General features: G+C 40.1%; 1 protein-coding gene across 1 annotated transcript in view; it reads left to right on the plus strand.

Annotated features, from left to right (window-relative positions):
- SOS2 (SOS Ras/Rho guanine nucleotide exchange factor 2) overlaps positions 1 to 20,800 on the plus strand; it is a 55,780-nt gene that overhangs the window by 24,698 nt on the left and 10,282 nt on the right. Inside the window, exons 7-15 of the mRNA XM_075104383.1 lie at positions 581 to 691; positions 3,457 to 3,555; positions 9,606 to 9,733; positions 10,122 to 10,777; positions 13,615 to 13,696; positions 14,381 to 14,503; positions 17,923 to 18,026; positions 19,239 to 19,458; positions 20,436 to 20,555. Coding sequence (XP_074960484.1) covers positions 581 to 691; positions 3,457 to 3,555; positions 9,606 to 9,733; positions 10,122 to 10,777; positions 13,615 to 13,696; positions 14,381 to 14,503; positions 17,923 to 18,026; positions 19,239 to 19,458; positions 20,436 to 20,555 — 1,643 coding nt within the window. The remainder of the gene's footprint in view (positions 1 to 580; positions 692 to 3,456; positions 3,556 to 9,605; positions 9,734 to 10,121; positions 10,778 to 13,614; positions 13,697 to 14,380; positions 14,504 to 17,922; positions 18,027 to 19,238; positions 19,459 to 20,435; positions 20,556 to 20,800) is intronic.

Below are 20,800 nucleotides of genomic sequence, written 5' to 3' on the forward strand. Positions count from 1 at the left end.
TACTCCATCCAGAGTCATAATTCTTGCACCTGAAACTCTTGGTGTCACTCTGAGACTCTTTCAGACTACCTGCGTTGTCCCGGAGTGAGATATTTTCCCAGCCTTATGGCATGACCAGAAAAGGGTGCAGAAGTCCAGTGCTTAGGACTGACCATTCTTATGTGATGCATCCTGAAGTGGTGGTGGTACAATAATGCCTCCTTGTGACAGTCTCCAGAGTTCATCTTTACCTCTTTCTAAAGTGTCATTCTTTATTGACAGAGGGGGGTAAATTGCCGCTCTAGATGAAATGTGGGTGGACTGAAAGCAAGAACTTACCTTGGTTCCCACTGCTTCAGTAAAAAAGTTTGTGTTAGTGATACGTATGGTGAGATTGAGGAATGCTGAGAAAATGTTGCGTGCGTTTAAAATTTGGAAGTGAAAAAGGTTTGTGGTTTACTGAATATTTGTTTTGCAAAATTGATCTTTTCTTGAAAAGTTCCACTTGCGTATCAGCCTAATAAAGGAATTAACTGTACCAGCTGGGTCAGAAATATCTTGCGTCCTTCATGTATGTATATAATTCTCTGTTTTTATTTAGGAGCAAGCCTTTGATCCATATGAAACCTTGTCCCAGGATATTCTCTCTCCACAATTTCATGAGCATTTTAATAACTTAATGGCAAAACCTGCTGTTGCTCTCCACTTTCAGGTGAGTGCAAATGAGAAATACCGAATGGCTTTAGTTCTCCTGTTTCAAAGGTTTGGATTTTGTCAGTAACTCTGGACTTTCTACGGAGGAAGAAATCCTCTAGATTCTGACCTTTCTTCAGTGTAAGATATTTGGACTCTGCTTATTCTTCTAAAACTGGACACAGAGATCTGACCCATCCGTGAATCTTTTGCAGTTTTGGGTTTTTTTTTAATTTCCTCACATCAGTCTCTTGCCTAGGAATAGAGAGTGACCTCTCATACCTGCCATTTCTCTTTCTGTTTTGCCTTTTAATGCTAAACACAGGCATCCAGGCACAACATTTTCACTTTCTTCCTTACACATTTCGGGCCCCCTTGTTTGGCGTTGAGGCTGGGACTGGCAGTGTTTCTTGAGTCATTTCTTTAATAGGACTATCCAGCAAGATCATCTGTGATTATTATTATTTTTATTATTATTTTTATTACTTCCTGCTGCCAGCATGGCAGATCTATTAAAGACTACTGTTCAGGAGACTGAGCTTGTGTTCAGAAATGCACTTAGAGAAGCTGCTGAGCTTCGGTCAGTAGTGCTGCCAGCTAAACCCGTTGTAGTAGAGCTTAGTTTGTACAGTTCACTGGGGCCCATGCCTCTGCAAGCTGAGATTCCTCCAAGCCATTCCTTTGGGGTGAGTGTTTCTTCTTCAGCTCTGAGCGCTTGGTAAGCTGGATCATCTTGCTCTTAAATATGACTTGGTGAATGAAGTAAGGCCCTTTACCCACCCCTCTAGGAAATATAAAGCCCAAAGCCCTATTCCAGATTAAACCGGTGATCAAGTCATTTGGCAGTGCATCTGGCCTACTTTCTGACTCTCATCATCATAGAAAGGTTTGGGCTTTCCTAGGGGATGTTCCTTCACTTTTTCTCCAAGCTGTGGGGTAAAGGCAGAGGTCCAAGCTCTGAGCTGTGGACGTATATGAGCTGTCTCTGACAACTGCAGAGAGATGCAGCCGGAAGTCTTAAACGGGGGAGAGGTCATTTCCAAAAAGGAGATCAGGTAATTCAGTTTCTGTTCAATAGTTAGCTTGGTATGTGTGCTGGTTTTGGCTGGGATAGAGTTAATTTTCTTCAGAGTAGCTAATACGGGGCTGTGCTTTGGATTTGTGCTGGAAACAGTATTGATAACACAGGGATGTTCTAGTTATCGCTGTGCAGGGCTTGCACAGGGTCAGGGCTTTTTCTGCCTCTCACCCCACCCCACCAGTGAGGGGGTGGGGGGACACAAGGGGTTGGGAGGGGACACAGCTGGGACAGCTGCCCCCAACTGACCCCAGGGATGTCCCACACCATAAGACATAGTGCTCAGTATATCGAGCTGGGGAAAGAAGGAGGAAGGGGGGGGACGTTGGGAGCGATGGCGTTTGTCTTCCCAAGTCACCATTACGCGTGATGGAGCCCTGCTTTCCTGTGGATGGCTGAGCACCCGCCTGCCCATGGGAAGGAGGGAATGAATTCCTTGGTTTGCTTTGCTTCTGTGTGCAGGTTTTGCTTTACCTGTTAAATTGTCTTTATCTCAACCCATGAATTTTCTCGCTTGTACTCTTCTGCTTCTTTCCCCTATCCCACTGCGGGGGTGGGTGGGGAGGTGAGGGGGTGAGCGAGCAGCTGGCGGGGGCTGAGTTGCTGACTGGGGTTAAACCACAACATGTGGAAGATGGCAGGGGTTTCACCATCCTTTTGGAAAACCACTCATCTTACAACCTGAATTATTGTGTTAGTTAACTGCTGGGGATGGGAAAAGTTTTCTAACTAATTTTCTAAGTCACAAACTTATGATTCTCAGTTTCTGCGAGAAAGGAGATACTAATATTAATTTCTTCAGTACTTGATGAGACCTCCATATTTCTGTGGTATGTTGGATGTAAACTGAAGCACAGTGTACGTAATTGGGAGGAGAGGACATGAGTGAAGTTGGTGACAAGTTTATTAGACTGTATGGGAGTCCTGGCTGGTCTTTCACATTCCAGTGTTTTCTTTAAATTCTACAGCAAACTGTGGCCCAGGGTAAACCATGTTCTTTTGGAAATGGGTATGAACTGCTTTCAAAATGTATTCAAGCATTTTCTGCATTCTGTAACTGTTGACTGGGCAATAAGGCCTGCAGCATAGCCATAGACAGTGCATTATTTCTAGGTGGTGTCACCTTGAACTAACGCTATTGAGGTGGGCAGACAGTGCTGAAATAGAAAGGCACTGGTGATTGCGATGTGAGCACCTCTATGTGAATTAAAGGATGCTTAGAAAATGACTTGAGGGTAACTTGGTCCTCTAGCTTCTTATGTTTAATTTACTACTGCTGACAAAAATATGGACTATCCAGCTGGTTACCATTTGAAGGAGGAGATTGCGCCAGCTTCTCTTAGGGGATTCGGAGTGTTTTCAGATCTATGGGTTCCCTAGTGCATATGCATCAAAATCCACCCAAAGCTGTTGATGGATAAGCGTGCTTGCAGGACGAGTGTGTTTACAGGTTCTGTTTCCTTGATGTCAGAGCATTTATGTGTCTCTGAATCTTATAAAGAGTCTCATGAGACAGAAATGTTTTTGCATACTTTATTGTCCTCTTCTACTACTAGATGTAAGAAGAGAGTAATATAGATCGGAGGGGACAGCCTGGATGTGTCTGGCACAACCATCTTGCTCAAAGCAGTGCTAACTTCAGGGCTTTGTCCAGTTCCATTTTGAGTATTTCAGTGTAAGTAACCCTGTTTATTTTTCCTTTTCAGTCTACTGCTGAAGGGTTTAAAGAAGCTGTGCGATACGTCCTCCCACGACTGATGCTTATCCCGGTCTATCATTGTTTGCACTACTTTGAGTTACTACAGGTAAATGAAGCCACGCTCTTGTTTCTTGCCAAAAACATGTCTTAATGGGGAGAATCTGAGCTTTTAAACAGGCAGCTAGATTTTACTTACTGCTTCTGAAAATTCAGATATGAAAACAGTAGTCTGACACCAGTTAGACTGAAAAGTAAAATAATGTAAAAAGGTCTTCAAAAGCATCTGTTGCTCTGATATGAACATTTTAAGTAACTAGATTTTATTAAACCTTATTGAACTTGAGTTCTGGTATAGTTAAAAATGTAATATGCAAATCTGATTTCTTCTTTCCTTGAGTTCTGAATTTTTTGTTCGCTCAGGAAAAGCTAAGCTTAATTCAGTATCCTCAGCCTTAAGTCATGCTCCAGTTGCAGCTCAGCTGATCCTGTTTTGGGGGTTGGGGAGGTGCTTCCTTTCAATGGGGTCAGAATAATCCATTCTTAATGTTCAGCCATTTGTCCTGAGTCCTAAATGGAAGAAATACAGCAAAACCCACCATTTTTTGTAGCATACCACACTTTTCTCCATATTGAGCAGGAATGAAGATAAGCACTATTATTTTCTTACTTTCTATCTTCAAAGAAATGACATTGATGAAATGTCAGGCTTTATGGAATTCTGGTTTAGATGATAAAAAGTTATTCCTGTAGGGCATAACTTCAGGGGTCTTACCGTACAAGTTGTTTAGGTTGGCATCTAGTCCATATTTATGAGCAATTCTGCCTGTTGAGGCATTACTTATTTTAGAACAGCCTCTATTGGTTTGACCACAGATCACTCGCACATATTTTATTCTGATGTGCGCTAGCAAGGTGGTTCACATCAGTAGATACTTCCCTTGGGTATAACAGCTAAAAGCCAAAAAATAACTAAGCATGTAACTTTTTGCTTACAAGCAAATGTTTTTGCTGTGAGTTATGAGAAGAGAGGCCAGCAGTCAGCAGAAATTTAACATCTGAAATTTATAATAAGCATTCTTGAATAAGAAGAAATAACATTGCTGTAGAAAATGCAGTATCGTGAAAAACACTTAGATTGGAGGTTTTTTTAAGTAGCTGAGGATAACGTAAAAAAAGGTTTCTATTTGCTCCATTGTGTTGGGGAAGTTCGTAATGCTTATAAGGGTAAGTGAATTATTAACTAACTGGGATATACTTAAATTAAACAGGTGAAATATCCTCTGGCTATAGCTGACATTTTGTTAATAGCAGCAGAAATTACACTTGCAAGTTCTCAATGTGAAAAGTCATACTAGCAGTGTTGTACAGGCATGTCATGTGTGTTGTATGTATAGTATTCCTTTGTATTTCAAAGGATTTACTTGTATGAAGGAAGAAAAGGAAGCTTTGCAACATAGAACTTACATATAATACAATAAAACATTTTCTCAAGAGTCTCAATCCAAAAAATGGCAATTGTTTTAAGCCCAGGTCTATAGTTAATGTCTGGCACATATTCCTTTTTTTTTTTTCTTTAAGTTTAGTCTTGTTTTCATTACGTCTCCTGTGATTTTACGCGTATCCTGATTTAAACAAGTGAAAATGAGGATGATTTATTTTGACCCATGAACCACACACCCCCAACGTATGGATGACCAATATTTCATATAAAGGTTTAAATCCAAGTGGTGTCAATAAATTCTAAGCCTCTAAGCATTTCTATTGATAGTCAGTTTAGAAAAAAGTTAATAAAGCTTAAAAAAAAAACCCCAACCAACCCCAAATAACCCGAACTTCAGTGAACTTTTCTCTAGATTACTGCGCTGACTCTGTTGCAGACAGAAACTTTACATTGTCATAGTTGCCTTCATAAAGCTTATGTTTTATGACATCTTTAAAGGACATCTTCCAAAAGAAAATAAACTGATCAAAGAACTAAAGGCTGGCAGCAGAAGCACGGCAGGGTTCTGCCAGCCTTGCTGTGAAGCGAGCACTGATAGCTTCGTAAATATGTCTCTCTCAAAATAGTGGAGCTTCCCTTTCTGCAAGGGTCAGTTGCATACGATAATGGTCTGGAACTTCTTAAAATGTTCTTCTTTCACGTTTAAAAGACGTAATTGGATTAGTGACCTGTATTATGCTGAAGGTCAGGCTAATTAATGACCCATTGTGCCTTAAAGCTGGGAAGTGGAGTGCATCAGTATGAAATTAAAGAATGAAATCATACGCTGCAGCTTTGGGAGACGCTAAACATTTAACTGATTTTACAAGCTGTGTAGTTTTTGTCCGCTTTTTAGAGAAACATTAATGTTATGCCTTATTGAGCAGTTTAGGGTGTTTTCAGAATTTAAGATTAAATGCTTTGCATGTAAACTTCATAATTTTTTCTTCAGTGACAGGAAAGGGTGGTTACTATTTATGTTTTAAACCATGGCACAGAGAAGATAATTTGTTTTTGATAGCCTGTCTTAAATCTGTAGTGCTGCAGGAGTTTTCTGTCTCTTGGGAGCTCTGAGCCTGCTCGTAACTCCAGTTAATATTGATAGGATCAGGTTATACATGTACCTTCTTAAAATTGCCTTATATCTTTGAAGAATGAGGCCTGGCAGACAGCGCAAAAACACTTAGTTGTTTCTTTTATTTGTTTTGAACTTGGATAACAACACAGCAGGACGCTGCATGACATATAATATAATACAATACCTTTTGTAACGAGGGAATTTTTAGTTGTGAAAATGATTAAATACGAACTTTATCCACAACATACAAGGTTTCTGAATAGAATTAGAATTCAGCTGCAGAGGGTGACACTTGGCTGTCTTGAGTCTTTCTAACCTTGTGAATATAGAGCAGAGCAGAGATCTTCAGTATCACACTGTAGTGAATAATAATAAATGCAGAATCTTTAGTTGTGATCACTTCAGTTGCAGGTTTAAATTTGAATTTTTTTGTTGTGTTTTGAAAACATCTTAAATTTACAGCAACGATTTTTAAAAAGCAATGTCTTTTAGGGATAGAGAAGGTATTTATTCAACAATATTAATATATTATAAACTGTTGGTACTGCTTCCTTGTTACCATTGTATTTGTCTCTAGGAACCTTGATTGAATAAGACTTAATAAAAATGGAAGCAGAAAAGCAACAGAATACTCAAAATGCTTTCACGCTTCAGTAGGGAGAGAAGCTGAGACTGTTGCTCCTAAAGAAAGTTACCCAAAACCCTAGTGAATTGGGAGGTAAATAAAATAATGATTTACAGGAGCGCAGGCCTCAGTGTTTGCTCTTTTGCAAAACAGCAAAACTAAAGTGAAGGAAATTAAAGTGTGAAAAGCCTGAAAATTCTTTCAGGGTCCAGAACTTTTCCCCTTTGTGCAAAAATTCATTTTTGCAGCCTCTGGTGCTGGATCTGCATGAGAGACTCTTCCTTTGCCGAAGCAAGAGGCACAGGGGTTGGATATGCTTTTGAGACCCCCTTGTTGCATTTGTTTGTTTTGTCTGCTCTTCATTAGCAGCTGTGTAGAGGTCACCAGGAAATAGCCTTTGAACACCTTGAGTCAGAGGGCATGCCCTGATGTCACTTTAATGTTGATCGCTTGTTCAAGTATTGACAGCAAATGAACCTGCTGTAGGTAGTTTTGGAATGACCGATGATGGCAAAGGCTGAAGGAAGTCACGCTAATGAAATAAAACTGTCTTGTAGGAAAAAAGTGGTAGTGATCAAAAGTTGGTAGATCTTGCAAACGGGTAACCCAAATATATTCTGATTGTGACATCTTTAATTGATTATCGGATTATTCGGGTCTAAAGCACTATACTTGACATTTCCAAGCATGAGCACCTTAATGTTGGCAGTGTAGAGGAGAGCTTAGCGTTCCATCAAAATTTCAAGCTCCAGGTGTGTGTTCATAAATGTCTCTGACACCAGAGTTCCAGAAATATTGTTTGTTGAACGCAACGCAAAGAACTCGAGGGGTCGTACAACCCATCCAAATCCTGAGCATGGTGCCAGTTAGATATATCATAAAAATCCTGAGGGTAAGCAGAGGTCTGATCAAGTCCAGGAAGGCTTTCCTGTGCTGACTGTAGAGTATATCCTTCCTTCTCATGTGACTTGCAGGCAGATTATTGCCCCTAATTCTTGCATGTGACTCACTATGTTGTTATCAAGTAATCCAAAACGTATGAAATTCCACCTTTTGATCTTTCCCGCTGTTACCTAATCATTGACAGCCATTGACTGAGAGAGAAACCCCAGTCAGTATCCCACCGGATCACCATGATATAGTTTTTTTAAGTGAACGGTGTTCTTCATTACTATTCTCTGACAGATTTCTGTACTGAGAAATTAATATTCTCAGTTTATCATCACTGGTATTTCAAATATATGCAGCATAAGCAGGACCTCCTTTTCTAAAGATTTACATATTTCCTCTGTCTAGCAAGTATGTTATGCTTTTGTATCTGCTCTTTTAATTGGAAAGATGCTTGTTACGAACTGGCATTTGGAAAAGCAGATGTTAGTCCAGTGATTACAGAGAATGAGATGTGCTTCAGGTAATCTGCCTGATCTTCAGGGATCTATGCGTTAAGGTGTAGAAATGGGTTAATTACTTCCAAATATGTGTATTTTTTCTTTTTTAATACAATAAAAGCAAAACATGCCATTTGGTGTCTGTTAAGTGCCAAACACAGCTCCCTTTGGAGGGAGGGTGCAAGAAGTTCTGCACAGGACATGTGAGGAGAAAGAGTATTTTATCAGACTTAGTAGCTTTTCTTACCTTCAGGATTTTGCATTTGTCATCTTTTCACACCATTTTTATGTTCTTTGTGTTTCTGTGGCCGATAGTAAATAAAAACAAGGATTTCCACAGAGGTAGACATTTTTCCCTTCCCTGTACTGTTCCTCAGCTCATAAACTTCCCAGAAATTTTTGGCCATGAAACTTTCATTTCTCTAATATGCAAGATGGAGGTTGTTTGGGCATGTGAAAAATAAAAATTTTAGGAATTTAAATTACATGAAGAGAGTGGACCAATCTGGTCAAATCCTGTTCTCTCAATTACTTTTAGAGGAAGCTACATATCCTTGCTGAGGGAACGTAGTGGGGAAAGGAAAAGAAGGCTTCTGCCATGCTGAGTGATTGTAAGTAAGATTTCTCTTAAAGTATGTAGGTAAAACAGAGTTTATCCAAAACTGCGTGGCATATTGTCTTGATTTTGCCCAGCAATCTGTTTGCTTAAATCTTCTTTAAAAAAAAATCATACTATCTTTAAGATGAAAGGGATTAAAAAGAAAAATCTCTCTTGCTTATATCAGTAGTATTTTAGGAGTGATCACCTTAAAGAACCAAAAAGAGGAACTCCGTGAATAGGCTTTGCTCAAAGCATAATGGTACCAAGTGTATGGAGATGACATGAAAGCCTGTTGAATTTCCTAATTCAAGAAGTTTCTGCCTAGTGGTAGAGACGGATCTAGTCTTTATAAAAGGGAAATATGCTGATTCTCACTGTCTTTACATTTTGCTATTAGTAGCAAATCTTGAATTTCAGACTTTTTTCTTTTACTGTGTTAGCCTGCAACATGCAAAAATGACATTTCTTGAAATAGGTGGGTTTGCTGAACATGGCAGAATTTAGAATGGTAAGAAGCAGAGAGGTTCTTGGACATTCTGACTTTTAAATTTGCTCTAAAATGTTAATTGACTCATTGAAGGAATATTACACATAGTTATATAAAACCCCATTTAATTCTCGCCTATTTCAAACTTCCAAACAATTTAATAAAATCGGTGGTGAAACAGGACATTGTTGGAAAAGAACAGGAAAAACAGTGTCTGACAATTAGCATTGGCTCTCAGCGAAAGGGTAAAGCGTTATCCTTCTAATCTGCCGCCTCCTCTCTCCTGTTGAGTATCTACTGACTTTTCCTGAATATCTGACAAATATTTTCAGTTACATGCATAGCTAGTTTGTGCTTCTAGTAATAACTCTTGCATTGACTTGAAGTCACCAACTTCACTGAGTACTGCAGGTAACCCTGTGTGAGGATGTTTGTAAGTCTTCCTACCCTTTTATAAATTAGACAAATCTGAAACAAAAATGTTTATTATGTCACAGCAACTGCAGGAGTGCAGTGAAGATGAAGAGGATCGGGAGTGCTTAAAACAAGCCATTACTGCTCTTCTGAATCTGCAGTGCAGCATGGAGCGCATTTACAGCAAACACTCCCCAAGACGTCGGCCTGGGTAATCATCCACAGAACTACCCTGGTTTCCCAAAGTTGGCAGAGAAGGAGATAAATGATGTGGAAGGAATTGTAATTTTTTTTTGTTAGATAATGTGTGTATTTCCTTTTCAAGGCATGTCTTTATCCCAGTTTTCATTGTAAATGAAGTAGCAGCCCAAAACCGTCACAGTCCACTTCTATGAATAATGGCAATATCTTGTTCTTTCCCTAACTAAAGCAGTGCATGTGGTTTATTTGGAACAGTAAACTTGATTGGGGCATATTTAGAGCAGATAAATAATGATATAAACAGTTACTTTAGTTGATTTTTTTTTTTTTTTTTTTGGTCTCTTGGGAAGGCAAATGTGGAATGTGCCCATTGTGACTTTTTCTTTTATTCCTTCAAGGGAGCCAGTCTGTCGCTTCTATAACCGACAGATAAGAAGCAAGCACTTGGCCATCAAGAAAATGAATGAAATCCAGAAAAATATTGATGGCTGGGAAGGCAAAGATATTGGGCAGTGTTGTAATGAATTCATAATGGAAGGTGGCTTGACAAAAATAGGAGCCAAACATGAACGCCACATCTTTCTGTTTGATGGTTTAATGATCAGCTGTAAAACTAATCATGGTCAGTCACGGCTTCCTGGTTACAGCAACGCAGAGTATAGACTGAAGGAAAAAATTATCATGAGGAAAATACAGATTATTGATAAAGATGACACATCTGAATACAAACATGCTTTTGAACTGGTGTCTAAAGATGAAAACAGTATACTGTTTGCTGCCAAGTCTGCTGAAGAGAAGAGTAATTGGATGGCAGCTCTGATTTCCCTCCAGTATCGCAGTACTCTGGATAGGATGCTTGATTCAGTATTACTGCAAGAAGAAAATGAACAGCCACTAAGGTTGCCCAGCCCAAGCGTGTATCGTTTTGTAGTGGAAGACTCAGAGGATAACATTGTTTTTGAGGACAACTTGCAAAGCAGGAATGGCATTCCTATCATCAAAGGAGGAACAGTTGTGAAATTAATCGAAAGATTAACGTACCATATGTATGCAGGTATCCTGTACTTTTGTTTATATATATATGTATATGTTTCTTAAGGTCATGCTTGTATGAGTGATGAAATTAATCCTTTTATCTTTTGTTTGTTTGGGTTTTTTTCTGTGTATAGTTAAATGTAAAGCAACATTTTCAGGAAAAAAACCCACCAGTATCTGTTATGAAATCAACTGGCTTTGCTGGCAAAGCTGTAAGAAAACTCTGGGCATACAAGCCCCCCTTCCCACCCCAACAACAAAAAAAAGTATCAGTGGTCTAATAGGAGCCACTGGTGTATTTCCTGAGACCATCATGCTAAAGCAGTGGTGCAGTTACAGGCTGAGTGACTGCAGAGGAAGAGAAAGGTTGGAGGTTATGTTTATTATACTTCGACCGGCCGCTTTGTGAAGTCCCTCAGTAGAAAAGGACGCAAATCACAATTGGCATTCCTCAGACTTTCCTGTGAAATACTATCTTAAAGCCACAGAAATGAAACCTTAAAGTAGTTAAGTGAAGTGCTGATGTTGATGAAAATGTTAGATCTTTGGTTTCAGGTGAAAAGAATGCTTGAAAGGGGCAGCAGTGAAGCTGACATAAGGGTGCTGGTGGAAGTGGAGCATGATTTTTTTAGAACTTCTCAAATAGTAGTGATCTCCTTTTGTGCTTTTTACAAAACTGCCTGGTATTTAAGTGAGTCTTTTTTGTAAAACTAAGCCTAGAGAGTGAGGAGCTGTGTATTAAAAAAAAAAAATAATTTAAAAAGATCATTTCCCCCATTGAAGCTCAGTATTGATGCAACTGGTTGGTATGCAAGTGATCTGTACTTGTGCTCTCTGAGAGTCCCAAGTCATCTATTTCCAAAAACGTGATGTAAACTTAGCTTTTTCCTGAATGAACTGGTGTATTTGAGTATTAGTTGGCTAGCGTAACTTCAGTTTTTATAGCACAAGTACTTGCCACTTTGGCCTTGGGAATCTTCAATGAAAGCGTTGCCTCTTGGGTTTCTGTGCGCTTTCTCCAAACAGTGTTTGGAGCCAAGACTAACAAAATCCTTTCCATCAGCCTCCACAAGGGCATTTTGATGACTAACAGCATGTGGGGGGACTCTCAGCAGATCTTGGTGATGCGTTTTGTTTGTATTTAGGTCGAGATGCACTGCTTTTTTTTTTTTTTTTTTTAAACTGTCAGTTTATTGTAGGTTTTCATTAGTTTCAGATTTGCTGCAGTGCACAGGCTCTGCATTTGCAGAATGACCTCTGTCATGTCAAGGAAGTCCCCAGCTGATACCAGGATACCATGGGAGGTAGCAGATGCAGAGTTGTTAAAACTCTGGAACTTAAATTGTGAGCCACTATTCGTAGTACATTGCTTGTATTTTCTATTTTCTTGAGAATTACATTTACAAAAATAACTTTTAAAATAATATAAAGGAACCTACACAGATTAGAGTAGCAGCCCCCATTTTAAGAGAATCACAAATCTTGCCTGTGGAGAAGAGATACTACCTGCCTGTTCAGTGGTAGGAGGAATATTTACTTTTAAAATGTCATAAATAGTACTGAAGAGTGAAAGTAGATGTGATGAGGAACAGGCCAGCGCAGGACTAGGGTGCAAACTCAGCAGCATTATCACAGAATGAGAGCACTATTACTTTCAGCTTGCAAGCACGTTCCTGTATATGGATCCCCTAAAAATGTTGAGCAGTGCTCTGCAGGGAATTTAAGCCTCCTTAAAAGCAGTGTTTGTCTTAATCTTTTGTGGGCTTATTGGAAGAAATTCCCTGCCCACATGTTGAAGACTGCTGGTGTAAGCTACCTGCACTTAATGCTGACAGATTCAAGACTATTTACAGAACAGCAAGAAAAAATAAACTCCCACCAACCCAAAATCCACAATTCTGAGAGAGCATATGCACGTGCACTTCTCTAGGCCTGGTTTTCCTGTATTGCAGCATTCGTTTGCTCCCAGGCAGCTCGGGAAGCTGCTGCACAGTAGCAGGGTAGTGCTGCTTTTACCCTTGTGAGGGGGTCTGCTGCAGGGGTGTCAGGATTAGGACCAGGCGATGACCCTTTGTGGCTCACAGTAAAGTGATTTTTTTATCAGCCTGCTTATTCACGATCTAAGAAACCCTGTACAAGAGAGGAGAATTGAAAGAGATTACAGGAGCAATATTTTTCCTTTAATACTTCTAATATAGCAGAGTGGGCCCAATAAAACCCATGGTGGCTTGCGGGGTGGGCACGTCTCGTGGTAACGCACCTACTGTGGCGGTGAGAAACAGCAGGAGGGAGGTGCGATGGATTTTGGAGGTGCAAGGTCTTGAACTACTGCAGGTATTTGCTTCGTAAGGCCTCTGCTGCTTGTCTTGTTTTCCTTGCTGGCTGCTCTGCAGAGGGTCGTTGTGTGCGGCAGTGGTGTGGCTGGGGCAGGTGTGCAGTCCCCGCTGCTGGAGGTTTTTTAAGAACAGGTAAGAAACGTTTTGTCGGGGCGGCATTGGTATTTTTGATGTCAAGAGAGTAGACAGCCTAGTTCTACCATGTTTTCTTTGTCTTTGTGAAACTGTGGAATAGCTGCCTATTCATATTCCACGTGCCAAGACTGAGACACAGTTTTTGAGAGAACATACTATGTGCAGCTGAATACTGTTACAGGGGAGATGCATCAAAGAACTAAGTGAAAATTTCACAAGCAATCTTATTTCTGGTATTTTTCAAATTACAGTTAAGCAACTTATAACCTTAGTGTATTTGCTGCACTCTAAGCTTTTTCTGTGAGTATATATGTATTTTATTTCTGATATTTTGCAATTGGATAAAAAAAACACTCATTATCATTTCCTTATTCTCTGTTTACAGATCCTAATTTTGTACGTACTTTCCTTACCACATACCGTTCCTTTTGCAAGCCCCAGGAACTGCTGAGTTTACTGATTGAAAGGTGAGCAGTGGTCATCCTTTTGGAAGACCTTGAAAGGCTTTGTGTTCATTCACCTGCTCTTTTTCTGCTCGGGTTCTCTGTGCCATGTGGCGCACATTTTAGTGAAGCTCATGAAACAGTAACTTCTAAAATGGGATACAGTGATTCAAGTTTTTAATGCAAGCTTCCTTTTCGCAGTTTGTCAAATGAGTTACCCGAATTATTAGCTAGAGCACTTGGGGTGCCTCAGCTGTGGGGTGGTAATGTTTTGAACTGCTTAACTTAATCATGAGAGTGTATTTGAGTATGCCTAAGCCTCGATGCAAATAAGAACGGAAATGTTCTAAGCAGTTTGTTTGAAAGGTACAGACTCTTGATGTAAACAGCATTTTAATACAGTGTGATAAAGCCGCTCTTAAGCTTTCTTCTAATCTTCGCTTAATCAAGGTAGCAGGTAGTTAAAAACCTTATATCCCAGTCTAGACATCTTGTGATGACCAGAGAACCAGCGAATTACCGGGGCGAGAGCTGGGTGTGTTAGCAGTACATAGCCAGGGGAGGAGGGAATTCCAGGCAAACTGGGTATGAGTGCTTCAGTTTCACCGCACTGAATTTTTTTAAAATGCAATTACTCTTCATGTCCTGCATAAAAGGTTTGTGTTTTTATCTTAATTGCCATCAGTTTTTTGGTACTTTTATTCATAGGTTTGAAATCCCGGAGCCTGAGCCTACTGAAGCAGACAGACTGGCTATCGAGAAAGGAGAGCAGCCTATCAGTGCAGACCTTAAGCGATTTCGCAAGGAATATGTCCAGCCTGTGCAACTCAGGTTTATTTGCTTTTAAATTTGTTCTGTTAAAGCCATATTTTAGTTCACTGATTATATGCTGATGCTGGAGACAGTAATCTCTTTTGGAGACTGCTGTGCTGTCAAGTAGGGACTTACACTGTCTGCAACCAGGCTAATATCCCAAATCATGTTCTGATTAGTCATACTGACTTCTGTTGTTGTTGCAACTGTACTTCGGTTCTGTGCCGCTCACAGCTGTGATCACCGCCCACAAGAACGCTGTATGGCTGCTATGTAAAGCGGGTGTGGGTGAGAGATGTACAACTGAAAGTGTTTCTGACTGCATTTTGAATGGATTCCTTGTTAACAGGCCCTATGAAGATAGTTTCTCTGTTTCCATTTTTTTCTATGCTGCTGGTATTTTACTCCCTTTCCCAGCCCCGTTGATGTATTTGCACGCAGACAGGGAGACTCTTGTCTGTGCTGCACATTGCAACGGGCTGCAGTGAATCTTCAAGGTCTTGCTGACCAAGCTAACTTGGGGAACAATTAAGTGTTTCTAGCATGAATGAGGCTAATTGTTTCCCTGATGGGGGATCAAGTCAGGAGGAGGCACAGATCACAACCAATATGTGCTAAAACAACTTTTATTCATTAAACCGTTTTTATTAGTAGCATCAAGATGTTACTATTAATGGCAGATAACTATACGCACCATACACTCAGTTGTTGCCTTACTGCCCACAGTCATTCATAGTTAACTGTTTGGACAAACAGCAGTTTACCCAAAGTGAAAGGTCATACTGACATGCCGGTACCTGCAAGGTTCAGAAAGTTAGGAGTCCCATTTTCATCATATACCTGTGTGCGTATATATATATAAAAAATACAAATACGTATGTAATACTGTAGCATTTGTCAATGCATAGCTGCCACCACCTTCTTGGATGTAGTCCGAGTTATACAGCCTCAGTGTAACCTTCATAGTTGTGTGTGTTCATGGCCTTGTACAGATTTGTCAAGCCCTTGGTGTTCTCTGTTTATCAGCTCCTCTGGGCTCAACAAGACCACTAGTCCCAGGAGTTATCAGTTCCTGGGAGAGCTTCACGCGCTGCCTCTCAGTGCATACTTGTCCTGGTCTCAGCTTGCTGTTTTCTGGTGACTGTTTCTGCATCCATCCACGTAGGTGCCTATAGAGCCCCTTCACAGAAACTCACACAGAATGGGCTGTTGTATTGCTTTTGATGCTATTTTTTATCGCCTCCTCTACTAGCTAGGCTGGAAGTTGCTTGGGACCTCCTCACGGTGCCCCTTTGCTTGGTACAAATGTAACTTCCTGCAGCACTTTCTGACTGCGTAGCTGAGCAGGGCAAGTGCTTACCAGTGAACTGGAACCTGTAGAAAAGCTTGAGGCAGCAATTAGCCATGTTTCTTGCTATTCATTTCCAAAATTGATTTAGCACTTTTGCCTTCATACGTTATATTTGAGCTGTTTGAAACCTGTGTCGTGTTCCAAAGCTTCCAGGGTCTTTGGTTTTGATCTCTGGTTTCTTCCCTTGTTTGAGAGATACCTCCTATTGTGACAGCTACTCTTTGCTATCTAATTTATGCTATGGTTGGTGAGCTGAGTCCATTTATGAGTGCCTGCTCTATCAGAGATGTGGTTTAAAGCTGCTATTTAACACACACCCTTCTGTGACTTATAGTTAATCTTTCAGTTGAGGAGGTTCTACGTGTTTTAGTAGCTTGAAACTCTCAACTGTGTTACAGTTGAAAATAAGTGTCTGAATTTGAGCTGCTAGGTTGATATGCCCAGCACTTTGTAATTTCCAGTATTGTTAATAGCATTGACCTTTAATTCAGAGAGATCTGAGATTAGGGAAGAAGGTGGAGAATGTGAAGATACTCATCCCCCCCTTCCCTCCCCTCCCTCCCCAGCACTTACTCCCCATCTTGTAGAAAATGCTGTAGACGTGCTGTGCAGTGCACAGGCGTGGAAACGGTAATGTCTTTGACTAGATGAAATGCATGTGAGGTCATGAGAAAGAGGAGGTGCTAAGCTGGAAATGGAGTCAGCAGAACCAGGCAATCTTTCTTGCTTTTTCAGTGTTCCTACAGTGATATCTCCAAGGCAAAGACTGATTAGATAAGATCCTGCGTTACTGTTACTGGGAGCTTGTGTCAAAACATCACTCCTTTGACAGTTAGAAGCCATCATGAATTTCCAGCCTAAATGATCTGTTTGGGTAGCCATTCTTTCATGGGATAAACCTTATTCTTTAACTTACACACTGGGGAGAACTGTTTACTTCTCCATGTATTCACATAGAGCACACTTCATCTGATCAAGCTAAACCAGCCAGCTTCTCTAGTGCTCTGACTCACAACGGACTGGCAGATTACAGTCAGGTGTCTGCCCTGTCCCACTCAAGATGTTCTCACCCCAGCTTTTGAGCCACAGCAAACAGGAGTCTGATACGCAGTTAGCACTGGTTTACCTTAATAGCCTGAGCTCTGAAGAGTGGGCGAGTTCAGCAGCACTCTGCTTACAGCCGAGACACTTCTGCAAAGGCGATGGTGGAGGAGTAACCACATCTCACTGTAGCCGTCTCCTCTGAGGCAGTCCGCTCTCCTTTAGCCCCATCATCCTGTCCCACCTCTCTGATTGGCACTGGGAAAATCTGTTGTAGTAGCTGATGTAGGAGATTTTTGCTCTCTCTTCAGGTAAGGTGATACGGTGCACCCCAATAAATCAGAGTTTTGAGGTATGAGCTCAATTTGTTTACCTGAAGAAGAGGCAAACCAGTTTTTTTATTCTGATACATCCTAAGAGTAGAAGGCAGAAGAGCAGTTGTAGTTCACTTTTAGAGGCTTGTTTCTGAGTGGTCTGTTAAAGACAGTGTAGAGAAAAATCGAGAGTTTAGTGTTACCGTTAAAGGAAGTACTGGATCTACTATGGCCATTTGTGTAACTAAAAAGTTGTAAAAGTAGGGCAGTACACTTGCAACAACTTCTAAGCTGAAATTTGTGTTTAGGAAAGAAAAAATTAAAAATGAGAGACCCTAATTAGCTTTTTAAGGGTTTTTTAGTTTAAAAAAAAAGAGAAAATTACATGAGAAATACCAGTTTTATTTGATTTTGATACGTTTTCTCCTCTTCTGAAATGACCTCAACACTAGCATTCTTTAATTAAGATTTCCAAAAATGACCAAACTATATATATATATATGCTGAGACTGGAAAATTAGGTTTTAAATACCTGGGGACTTCTGTGGTCGTTGGTGCCATGCCTAGTCTTTGTTCTGCCCTTTTGTCTCTATGTATTTTGATAGTAGTCAACTGCATGAATCTGGAAGTCAGCTTTTGTAGAATTGGATTTATTTAGTGTTTACATGGGGTGAGCCTTGGAAGTCCTTAAAAACAAACATAATATTTTATTTTTTTCTCTCTTTCCTCAGAATATTAAATGTTTTTCGTCACTGGGTAGAGCACCATTTTTATGACTTTGAAAGAGATCTGGAGTTACTAGAGAGATTGGAGACGTTTATTTCCAGTGTAAGAGGTATGGTAGTCGGTGGTCCTGTTGTTCTTCCACATTTTGGTACAACCTGCTGGTCTAATCCTGACAGGTTGTAGGCATGAGAATATCTTTTACACACATGAGTAATTTGAATGCCTTTAATTGAGCTGTTTATGAGACTCTCCTTTACATGAGCAAGCTTTGGCCTGGAGCCTAAACAACTACCCAAAATTACTTCAATCATTATGATATTTACCTTCAGTGTATTTACTTCTGGACAGAAATGTTCATCCTTGCCCGACTCTGTAATTCAGACTGTCACCTTCCTCCTCCCCGTGTTGTATTCGTAGAGAATTCTCTCCCTCTTGGTTACTGAGACTAGTTTTTTCCATCTTGTTCTTTTCCCATTTATTGAAAGTTCCAGCTGAAAATCATTATCCATTTAGGAGAGGATACCTGGCCCGTTTGGTATGGCTTCCTCTAGAGCAAGCCTTTACAAGCTAGCAGATTTTTTTGGCAGCCTATGAGTGCAACAGTGTTGACATGTCAATTTTAATCATTATCCTGGCAATTCTAGACTTTACTCTTCGGATTGCCAGACCATATGTTGGGCAATATAATTCTGAGACAAACTTAAGAGGCTGGTAGTTTGTCTTTTACAGAGGTCTCCATGCTAACCAATTCTGAACAGAGAGGAATAAATCAGTTTAGTTACTCTTAAAAGGTATTTGTCTTAAACTGCTGAAGGTACTTCCTATCTTTTCCACATTTTGTGTACTGTAAATGTTGGACTGATGCTGTGAATATGTATTTCTCTAATCTTTTTTCTGCAGTGCACTAGTACGGCATGGTGCAAAGACCTCACTTAAAGCTGCTTGCTTACTTTTTTAGTTCTCCTCTAAGTAGATGAAGCTAGCAGTCAAAGTGGAGATGGCTGCAGCTGAGGGGAAAAAGTAAAATACAATGTATACAGGGTCACTTTTTTCCCCCCCATTCAAAAGCTGTCAGTAAATGTGGTTAAACACAACTGAGCACCCAAGAATTCGTTCACATGTGTCTGTATTTGCCAACTGATACAGGTGCAAGAACCCATAAGAAAAAAATAGGGAACTACAAACCTAATTAATTTGCATACAGAAATGCAGAATCTTGCGTACATGTACAATTTGGGGGGGGGATTAGCTTTATTAAATTATCAAAAGTCAGTTAGGATGGTATTAAAAAGAGGTGGGGGTTAATGGTTTCTGTTTGCAGGAAAATCCATGAAGAAGTGGGTGGAATCAATTGCTAAAATCATCAAGAGAAAGAAAGCTCAAGCAAATGGAATTAGTCACAACATCACCTTTGAGAGCCCGCCTCCCCCAATCGAGTGGCACATTTGGCGTGTTGGGCACAGCGAAACGCTGGACCTCATGACTCTGCATCCTATAGAAATTGCTCGACAGCTGACGCTTCTTGAGTCTGACCTTTATAGGTAGGCATTGAACTGATACATGTCTTTTTGAGATTATTTGAGCAAGAAAGAGTCCTATTGAGTAGAATCAGTCAAAAGTACGTCCCCTTGACTTTCAGAATTTATGGAAAGAGGTTTTCTTGCCACCTGATCAATAGCAAAATACGCAAGGAAAAAAAACGGTGTTTTAATCTCCATATTAGACCGACAGCATAAATAAGTACCAGGAAGGACACTAAAATATTACTTGTATATAATACTAACTTGTAGTGTCTCCTTGCTAAAAGCAAACTCAGTGTTACATTAATAAGAAACGCTTGTTACGTCATAAAAAGAGAACACGATTGTCTCTGGACCTTCCCTTTAGAGCTGCATAGCAAAGGCCCAGGTGCTATAGGCATGTAACCCCAGCACGGGGACGTCAAGGTCCTCCAATCTATTTATGAAGAGGTTTTTTTTGTCTGGTGCCATAAGTATTCTGCTGTTTCCCAGCTCTGTTGTTACCTGTGATAAAGAGAGCTAGCCCTGATGTGAGACATAGGTTTTGATGGGTAGAAATTCTTTGAGGTCTTGCAAAACTCGAAGGTGAAGCATCCTTTAATGCTTCAGTGACAGCAGATTTTCTATGGGAATAGGCCACTTCAGGTTGCTCAAAGTACTTCAGCTTCCTACTTTAAAAAAAAAAAAACAAACCTCTATCTGTCTTTAAGATCCTTTCTTATGCTTTCAGGAAATTAAACTCACTCCTTTGTACTTTTCTTATCTGAAAATACTTATGCAAAAATGCCAGTTTAATTAAGATAAAAATGTATTTCCTCCTATAGTCAAATACTCGTCAAAAAGTTACTTTAAGTAACTGTTTTGCTGTAGATTAGTTTGGATTGCGTTTGTGAAATATCAAGTGATTAAGGGAAGAAATAATCTTTTAATGCAAACACAGAACATACAATTATTATTTGTATTGAGCGTTCTTCTGCATCTTGCTTTGTCATTACCAGGGCAGTACAGCCTTCTGAACTCGTTGGTAGTGTGTGGACTAAAGAAGATAAGGAAATTAACTCCCCAAATCTATTGAAAATGATTCGTCATACTACCAATCTTACTCTTTGGTTTGAAAAGTAAGTACAGGTGGTGATAGCGTAGTGGCATTAACTCCTACTGAAATTCAGAGAGAAACATTACTTTGCTCTTTGATTTCTTGAGGTGGCTGTAGGGTGTTACAGTAATTTCAGTTTCTGGTTCAGGGGTGTGTGCCATGCCAGTCGTGTATGCTCCCTCTTCCTGAGACTAGAAGGTATTTTTTTCCAGTACATCCACTTCCTCAGCATGGGTCCTACTTGCATTTCTACAGTACATCAAAAGG

The sequence above is a fragment of the Phalacrocorax aristotelis genome, chromosome 9, assembly GCF_949628215.1.
Source record: "Phalacrocorax aristotelis chromosome 9, bGulAri2.1, whole genome shotgun sequence".
NCBI lineage: Eukaryota > Metazoa > Chordata > Aves > Suliformes > Phalacrocoracidae > Phalacrocorax > Phalacrocorax aristotelis.